A 9,851-nucleotide genomic window follows, 5' to 3' on the forward strand; every position below is an offset into this window, starting at 1 on the left:
TTGTTTTTACTTTTTTTTTTCTTCTTGCACCATTCTCTTCCGTGATTCCACCAAGTAAAATGGATTCAAGAAAATAATGTGTAGATGGCAGAAGCTTATTCTGCATTTTGCCAACTTCACTGCAGGGCTTAATGGGAAATGTAGTTCTGTTGCTCCTGCAGTGCCATATAGTGGAAGAATGATAAAACTACAACATCCAGATATGTCTTCCGTCTCTCTTCCCATGCCCTGACTCTGAGATCAGCCTGCTAGTGGCACAAATTCCGTAGACTTCTCTGCCTAGCTGAACAGCATTCTATTTGGCTGCAGAGCTCAGGATTCCTGGATCTGCTGCTAGGCTGCATACAGTGATAGATCAGGTAGGGGAAAACAGAGATCTACAGGCTGCTGATTGCATAGTATGGTTGATGGTGTGTGATACATGGTATTATGCTGTATCTGATACTATATGGAAACAAAAGGCTGCTGTTGGGTTGTACTGGTTTAGGGATGTCAGCTCAATAGAGGTGCAGGTGGGAAGAGGGCTGCTCTTACTGTTGCATAATTCAGAATTCATTGAGACATGTAGACAATGTTATATTATGCAGAAATACAGGTAAGGGGTGGAGATAGCAATGTGTACAAAGGATCATGCGAAATAAATAGATGCTAACAACTATACAAAATAGTAGATTCAGAAATAACATAGGGGAAACATGATGAAGAATATTCCTGATCGTGAAAGCAGTTGAAAAAGAATTACTATTAAGGTGATCTTAGGCAACAGAATAGGTTGTGTGAAAATAATTTGGACAAGAATTTTGCACAGGCATTTTTTTTACCAGGTACCTCAATTTGGTCTTGTTCCATAAGGCTCAGTTTATTTTTAATTATTATTATTATTATTAAACAGGATTTATATAGCGCCAACCTATTACGCAGCGCTGTACATTAAATAGGGATTGCAAATGACAGACTAATACAGACAGTGATACAGGAGGAGAGGAGTGATGAAGATGGTGGCAGGAGGATTCAGTGATGATAGGTTCCTGGATCATTGCTGAATGGTGCCTTTAGTTCCTCTTTAAAGAGGAAGTAAAGTCAAACACCACCTAAAACAAAAATAAAATACACTTACCTTCAATCCCGCAGAGCAGTCGATCAGTCAGAAAGCCTCTTCCATTGGGTCCCGCGTCGTCCCGGCATCCGTCTACAGGCTGGCGCACCGGGTGCTGCCATCTTCTCCTCTTCTTCTGGGTTCTTGTTCCTACGTCACCTGACACAGGCAATTTTTTTCCCTTTTGACGAAAGGGCTACTTCTGCGCATGCCCGAGATGCTCGGGCATGTGCAGAAGGAGCACCCAAGAGCCTCCTGGTATGAGTGACGTAGGTATCCCGGGAGGCTTTGTGCTCCCAGGCGTTAACGCCTAGGTGATCGAAAATTGGGGGGCGGTGCTGCACCCTTTCTTTTAAAAAAAAAGGTGTTGCACTTAAAAAAACAGAAGAAACAAACAAACAATATTTTTACCTTACATAAAAGGGTTGTCTACCCTTTTATGTAAAGTGAAAAATCTGAGTTTAGGTACACTTTAAATGCTCATTTTTTGCCAAGGCTTTATATTAAAGAGCGATTTTGTTTAATACTATCCCTCGGCAGCTGGAGCTCTTTCTCTCTTTCTGATCCTCCAAGTTGTGGGTAGGCCCTGTGTTCTCGCAATACTGGTTGTCGGTGGTTCTGACTAAAGCATGGAGTGTCATAGAGAATAGGCTTTAAGGGACCAACTGCTTAGACCAATATCCTGTAGGAACAAAAGAATAAGGTAAGTTAAAAGTGTTTTTTAATTTTGGCTACAGAAAAACAAGCATTAATCGCTTGTAGTATGGTTTTTCCCTAGAGTTGCTCACTCAATGCAGCCACCATTTTAAGGAATTCTAAAGTGAAATATTTTGCATTTCTTTTTTTGAATCACTTTAAAAAATTGATGAGGATGGCAAAATTCCATTACTGGGCTTTCGTCCTATATAGGAACATTCCCCCTCCCGCTTAAATATATGCTAATACAAGGAGAAAATAGTTGTTGGCTTTGTGGAGCTACAATTTTTTCACCTAAATCTTTAAAAGTGCCTCTCCATTCCAAGCTCCTAATCCAATTCAGTTCCAGCAGTGGCAGAGGAAATTGAGATGTACTGGGTATCCAGGCCTACCAACTCTGAGCTCTGCAGCTCCACGATTTTGGAAGATGAAGAAGGCGATCAGGCATGTGAGTATGTTTTTGTGCAGAAGCAACATCACCTGTCCCTTTCTGCAATAAAGCACTGCCTGGTTCACACATTTTTAAAGTGGAACTTTAGTTCTGCCTTACGATTTAGGGTCCATAAGGGTACAGTTTGTTAAAATCTGCACAGAAAAAGTCAATAAAGCAGGTCAGACATCAACATGCCCAAGATCCCAACTGCAAAGGTAAACTGGGATTTTCATAATTGTGTTATCAATGACCCAACATCTCATGCCAGGAAGTACATAGTAACCTGGGTGATGCCTGCACAAAGGTAGTGCCTTCCTTTTGGACAGAAAAGCAGATGAAGGCATTGTGAGGAGGAAGTACTATGATCTCTGGGAGTGTTATCCTAACATGTTACTGATAACAGGTAACATGCACATGTTAAGGTAGGACATAACTAAGGACTGGAAGTGCATAAGGTAAAGTGGACCAGTCATTATAAACTTTGACACCATAACAAAATCATTATTTTATTTCAATAAAAATGTTTTGTGGTAAATAATAACCCAGGCTACCAAGCAGTACCACAGACAGTCTATGGTTTTCAATGATCAGGGTGATATCAGGTTTAAAAAGGCCATCCCTGTTTACAGAAATCAATATACACTCTGCATACACAGCTGTTATTATAAAGTGCTGATAATATTATTTATATTATGAGCGTAATATTTAAAAGATTATTATGTAGGTAGTATTTAAAAGATTAAAATGTTTCATTTACCTATATCTGCCTGATTTTACAGCTGCCAACACATGCAGGAGAACCACATTTAATCCACATGGTGATTGAGATTCATGTCCAAGAAAATGAGCACTAGAGTTCAGAAAGTTACAGCCATATGACCTTCATGTGTACCCAGTCCCCTCAAGTATGTTTAAAGGTTCAACATATTTAAACAGGCTAATAATAAATAGATAAAGGTAATTGTTTTTAATTAAAACACAAAAGAACAATCTGTCTTTTTGATCAATTTTTCAACTAAAATATTATTACATTTAATGATGTACTGTGAAACATGTAAGTAATTCACTAGCTCTTCACAAAATGAGTTGCTGCTATGGAACAGAACACAAAAATATAAATAGCTACCCTTGAGTGTGCTTTGGTTGACACCCAGGGAGTGAAGTTTTGAAAAGAACAAAGCTGGAGCTTGAAACTCGATCTGTAAATGCTTTATTGATGTTACACATATATATATCTAACGTCAACAAAGCCTCCACTTTCTGGCCACTATCTGTAGGGAATCACAATCTTCCCACTGGCCAGCAATAAAAGAGGCATTCATCCCACTGACCACCATGCTAATATTCTGTGAGCTATAGATTTACAGTTCTCCCCAGAAATTTTTTTGAGCCGGGTGGTGGGAAGCTGTTGCCGGATGGTAAAAAAAGGATGTGTGGCAAAACACGGCAAATTTAGTGCTCCCAGTTGTTTATGCCATGGGTAATCAGTAACCTCTTATTGTTTCAGTGTTCTACCTTCTCCCAATGATCTGTTACAACTTTGTAATGCCTGACCCGTTAGTATATCCAACGTATGACACAGAGCACAGATGGCACAGAGCAGCCTCACTGAGATCCGTGCAGAAGATTGGAGCTGCCGAGGAGAGGTGGGCGGGGTATTCACAGCAGCCGGGCGGAGCAACCGGCTAAAACCCTCTGGGGAGAACTATGATATAGTAATTATAGCAGGGGAAAACCTGAAGTTTATTTTAGGTGTTCCCACTATCACTATGGCAATCACTATGGTCTCTATTTATAAAAGTGGAAATCTGACATTCCCTAAAACATTTCCTTATGGAAATTATTTACTGCTACTAATACATATAGACCTAGAAGATTCCCACAGGGGAATGTTTGAGGGAATGTTATTTTCCCTGTTTTAAAAATAGAGCCCTATGAAAAACATTATGATGCGTTATGATTATGAATATACTTGGCAATAAAAAGTATATACATACTATGTAAAACAAAGCCAGATTCATCCATCCGTCCCACCACTCCTCTTCCGCTGCATCTCTCTGCAGATCTCTACACTGGCTTCCATTTCACCTTAGAATCAAATTCAAGCTCCTGTGCTTTGCCTTCAAATCCCTACACAGTTATTTTCCCACTTACATGGTTATTGTCCAGTTATTGTCCCACTTACCTACCTGGTAAAAAAGTACTCCCCCAGCTGCTGTCTTAGCCCCTCCAATGACCTACGAATGACTTCCTCACTCATAACCTCATCACACGCATAGATTTAAGACTTCTCTAGAGCTGCCTCAACTCTCTGGAATGGTCTTCCTCGGCCTATTTGGCTTGCTCCTACTTTCTGCTCATTTAAAAGAGCACTCAACTCATTTTTTCAAACTTGCCTACCCATCTTCTTCTGTCTTTTCAAACCATCACTACTTCCCACCACTACATATCTCCCATCGTATTGTGTGTAAATTCCCCCACCTACTAGATTGTAAGCTCTTCAGGGCAGGCTCCTCTCCTCTTGTATCACTGTCTGTATTAGTCTGTCATTTGCAACCCCTATTTCATTTACAGTGCTGCGTAATATGTTGGCGCTATATAAATCCTGTTTAATAATATAATAATAATAATAATAACATAGTTTACTCTTGATAGTATTCAATAATAGACAATAATAAACAAATAGCTAAGTTACGGGGTGGTGTTTGATAATCCCTCTATACAGTAAATGTTTTCCAATATATAATAAATATTGTGTTAATAGCTGATAAATAGCAGATTGAAAAATAAAAAACAAATGAACATGATGTTGAACATAACCTACAAATAGTAAATAACTGGTAATATATTTAGATTTTTAATGTTGAAGATTGCCAAAAAGTAAATAAATATTTACATTAACAATAGAATATGAATTTATGCCAAAATGTGTCATTAGTGAAACCATGTGTAAATGGTTAAATATTATTTGGGGAATAGTGTATGATCACTGGGTAAATAGGAAACTGTATTCAGTGTGACTCAAAGTATACCTTGCAGACGCTAGGGTATGGAACAGAAAACAATCTGCTCTAGAATGGCTATTCATGCATTTTGTGAAAATCTATAAACATATATTTTAACTCCACATTATTTACCCAGCTTTCCAGAGTGGTGCATAGGTCTATATCAAGCCTTATCTCTCCTTGGACACCTTTTCTGTTGGATAAATTTTACCACACAATGAAGTTCTTCTCGTTTTTTACTCATTTATTTTTGTTTTGTTCTATATTGTAGTCAGGGTGTTCCCTTTAAAATCACTTGGGGAAATACTAGTGTATGATAATACAATCCTGCAGAAGACAAACTAGTTTAGAGGCTAAGGCTTTGTACACACGGCACTCATCTGACATCATTCATGGATCTGTTCTGCCAACCGACGATAGTAATACTTTCCGTAGAGCAGAAGTTCATGCATTGTTCAGTCTTTTGTCATTAGAAAGGATCATGAAAGATCCTTTCCATCCACAAAAATCTAACTTGTGTAAGTAGCCTAAGACCTGGTGGATGCCTTGATGTTCCTGCAGTAAACTAGGGTAATAGCACTATTGGTCAATGGTCTGCACTAGTCCTGTCACTTCACAAAGGAGGAATCAATTCGAATGGGTTGTGTTCACTGTGCATGTTCTGAATTTTTATCAATGGTAATCAAAGGGATTGGGGTGCAATGCTGATACCTTACCTAGGCCCCCATTCTGCTTTTTTCCATTTAGCTATTTCTATCTAATAGTAGAGGTGAGGAAATCAAGGGACACTCAACATTGAGATGTATCAAAAAACAAGATCTACAAAGGTAAAGACTACTACTTTGTGTCAAAAGCGGATTTTAAGCATGTACTGTATGTAGACATTCTCACTTTGTGAAGGATTTGTTCAGCTTTGAACTAGTAACAAGTGCAGGCATGGGCAAACTACGGCCCGTGGGCCATATACAGCCTTATACGGTTGCTTCTCTGGCCCTTTGGGTGTTCAGTGGCTCTGGCTGGTGTCACCCCGAGCAGGGTCAGGAAAAGAAGCCTGCTGGGGGGGCGCCGCGGCCAGAGCTGCGGAACACGTTCCCTATTGGTATCCTGCGTGGTGGAGGTGGGCAGGTCCACCTGCACACAACCCGCCCACTCTCCAATCAAAGGCTCAGATCTGCGATAGGAGAGTGGACGGGCAGTCACTGCACACAGCCTGCCCATTCTCCCATCACAGGCTCAGATCTGCGATAGGAGAGTGGGCGGGCTGTCACTGCACACAACCCGCCCACTCTCCTATCACAGGCTCACATATACGATGACGTCAAGTTCAGTGGTGTCATGATGGCATAAGCCCGCCCACTCTCCCATCGGCCTGGCCCCTTTCAAATTTTATATTGTGGCCCCTGACTGAAAATGTTTGCCCACCCCTGAACTAGTGGGATGAATAAGCTTACAGTATATACAGTTAGGTTCATAAATATTTGGTTAGAGACAACTTTTTTTCTAATTTTGTATCTGTACATTACCACAATTAGTTTTAAATAAAACAACTCAGATGCAGTTGAGCTGCAGACTTTCAGCATTGATTCAGTGGGTTGAACAAAAAGATTCAATAAAAATGTGAGGAACTGAAGCTATTTTTTACACAATCACATCATTTCAGGGGCTCAAAAGTAATTGGTCAAATTAAAAAGCTGAAAATAAAATGTTCATTTCTAATACTTGTTGAAAAGCCTTTGCTGACAATGACAGCCTGTAGTCTTGAACTCATGGACATCACCAGATGCTGGGTTTCGTCCTTTTTAATGCTCTGCCAGGCCTTTACTGCAGTAGCTTTCAGTTGCTGTTTGTGGGCCTTTCTGTCCGAAGTTTAGTATTCAACAAGTAAAATGCATGCTCAATTGGGTTCAGATCAGGTGACTGACTTGGCTGTTCGAGAAAACATGACCTGTTCCACACCTTCTCCATACTTTTTTCTTGCCATTATTCTGGTAAAGGTTTATCTTGGTTTCATCTGTCCAAAGAATGTTTTTCCAGAACTGTGCTGGCTTTTTTAGATGTTTTTGAGCAAAGTCTAATCTAGCCTTTCTATTCTTGAGGCTTATGAGTGGTTGTATTTACTTTCATGCAGTCAGCCCTTTATGGTAGACTTGGATATCGACACACCTACTTCCTGGAGAGTGTTGTTCACTTGGTTGGCTGTTGTGAAGGGGTTTCTCTTGGCAATGATTTTGTGATAATCCACCACTGTTGTCTTCTGTCGACGTCCAGGTCTTTTGGCGTTGCTGAATTCACCAGTGCTTTGTTTCTTTATCATGATGTACCAAACTGTGAATTTTGCCACTCCTAATATTGTAGCAATTTATTGGATGGGTTTTTTTCTGTTTTTGCAGCCTAAAGTTGGCTTGTTTCTCCTGCTTGGAGAGCTCCTTTGACCACAAGTTATCTGCAAAAATCTTCCACATACAAGCACCCCCCCCCCCAATCAACTCCAGGCCTTTTATTTGCTTAATTGATAATGACATAAAGAAGGAATTGGCCACACCAGCCAATGAAATAACCTTTGAGTTGAGTCAATCGTCCAATTGTACTTTTGAGCCCCTGAAATAAAGTGATTGTGTAAAAAAAAAAAAGGCTTTAGTTCCTCACATTTTTTGTTCAACCCACTGAGTTGTTTCATTTACAATTATTTGTGGTAATGTACAGAACCAAAATTAGAAAAAAGTTGTCAAAATAATTATGGACCTAACTGTGTGTGTATATATATATATATATATATATATATATATAGTAGTGTATAAACAGATCTAAATATAAACCAAGGTAATTATTTGGGCATTTGGAAATTGGAAATTGCAGACACATGCACAAAATGCAGCTATCACTGCTACCATTTAAAGCAGTAATAAATACAAATGCTTACAAACATAAATAAATACATCCATTGGTTTTTGAAACATTTATCTAAAAGAGAAAAAATACAAATTACTTGGCCACGACCTGTATATTTAGGGTGGTTATGATGGGTCACCTACTCTTAAAAGATTTTGTATTATTAATGTTGGTCACCAATAAATGGCACTGTGACCTCATGTAAAGTGTGTAACAAACTCATGTTTCTTGCCTCTGACGCCAAAAGTGTACATGAGGACAAAAAAACATCTACTGGTGTGACCCAAGTATAAACCAAAGTTATTTTCAAATGACATTAGAGGGAAAAAAATATAGGTTTATATTGGAGTATAAATGGTAATGTCAATATTCTCTAAATTATTTTTTTTAATGCAGAATTTCATTCATTAGGACATTCATTCTGTAGGACAGATACAGTTGAAACCTGGATATCAAAAAAAGGATCTCCGAAGATATGGAGGTAATTATCTCATTATAACATTGAAATCTAACGTAACTAATATTGTTTATCGAAAATATTGTGCCCTGTATATACTATAATTACTAGAGGGAAACAAAGGCAGTCATACTTTTTCCACTGAATAAATAAAAGTCTACAGTCAAACAACAGTCAAAAAACAGCTTGTAAGGGTCAAGACTTATAAACAGACAGAATATGTTCAGTACATCGTTTTTTATTTCTGTGTTGTGGTGCTGTATATTTGAAATGGTATCCTTTTTTATTCATTCTTTAGAATTTAACAAAATCTGATGAAGAAACTGTGTGTTTTTCAGTCGAAGAACTGGATTCTTTAGAAGATCGGGAAAAGCAACGTAATAACAAAACAAATATTCACCAACGCCCAAACTTAGTGGGTGAGGGATAATCAGTGTTATTTTTTCCCAGTACCCACATAGCCACTTAAATTGAATCTCCACTAAAAATAATTAATGGATTTTTTAGATTTAGTTTAAAAAGTCCATTTACACTTTGTGTAGTGGTAAAAAACAGCTTATTCAATCAGCTTATTATATGACTCAGTCCCTGTTTTTTTTATGCAGGCACAGTGGATGTCTTCTTATGTAGATCTAGTAGCTCAGCCTCAATCAAGGCTAGACATTATTCCAATACAGTAGAAGCACAGTGGACCAGATGTAACAGTCAACATAGTTCAAATGAGTGAAACCTACGAACAACATTAAATAAAAAGCTATAGTGACTCATACATACCAGCTATGACAAATTATTTTCACCAAGGGAGCAAACAATTGTTCAATCATGCCAGAGCACTCAAGCCAAGTGCATGTGGTTTCATCTATAGAAAATTAGATCTACTGATGTAAACCGTGGCATAGGAAATAAAATAGATAGTGAAACAGCAAGAAAAATAAGAAAAAGTAAAGATATGGGGCCTAATTTATTAAAGCTCTCTAAGACTGGAGAAGATACACTTTCATCAGTCAACCTGGGAGATCCTGCATGGACCTGGTCCAGGACTGAAATCATTTGCTAACAAAAAGCAAATGACTTTTATTAAATCCATTCAAGTTTTTCTGGATCACTCAGGTTCACTGATGAAAGTGTATCTTCTCCAGCCTTGGAGAGCTTTACTAAATCAGGCTCATAGCCCCTGATTCATCAATAAAATCCGCGCTCGCTGGAAGCGCGAAAGTACGCGCGGCCATCGATCGCGGATTACCGCGGTCCGGACTCGAGTATGCGCGTACACTC

General features: G+C 38.8%; 1 protein-coding gene across 5 annotated transcripts in view; it reads left to right on the top strand.

The window, feature by feature from the left end:
- Positions 1-203: 203 nt before the first annotated feature.
- LOC140342500 (uncharacterized) overlaps positions 204-9,851 on the top strand; it is a 17,739-nt gene continuing 8,091 nt past the window's right edge. The window contains exons 1-4 of one of the 5 annotated variants that reach the window (XM_072428704.1): positions 204-359; positions 5,978-6,057; positions 8,516-8,600; positions 8,875-8,995. In XM_072428704.1, the coding sequence (XP_072284805.1) occupies positions 8,595-8,600; positions 8,875-8,995 (127 nt within the window). In that variant the 5' untranslated portion in view covers positions 204-359; positions 5,978-6,057; positions 8,516-8,594. The remainder of the gene's footprint in view (positions 360-5,977; positions 6,058-8,515; positions 8,601-8,874; positions 8,996-9,851) is intronic. The other 4 variants (XM_072428709.1, XM_072428706.1, XM_072428707.1 and 1 more) reach the window with 4 other exon arrangements.

This window comes from Pyxicephalus adspersus, chromosome 12 (assembly GCF_032062135.1).
Source record: "Pyxicephalus adspersus chromosome 12, UCB_Pads_2.0, whole genome shotgun sequence".
Classification (NCBI taxonomy): Eukaryota; Metazoa; Chordata; class Amphibia; order Anura; family Pyxicephalidae; genus Pyxicephalus; species Pyxicephalus adspersus.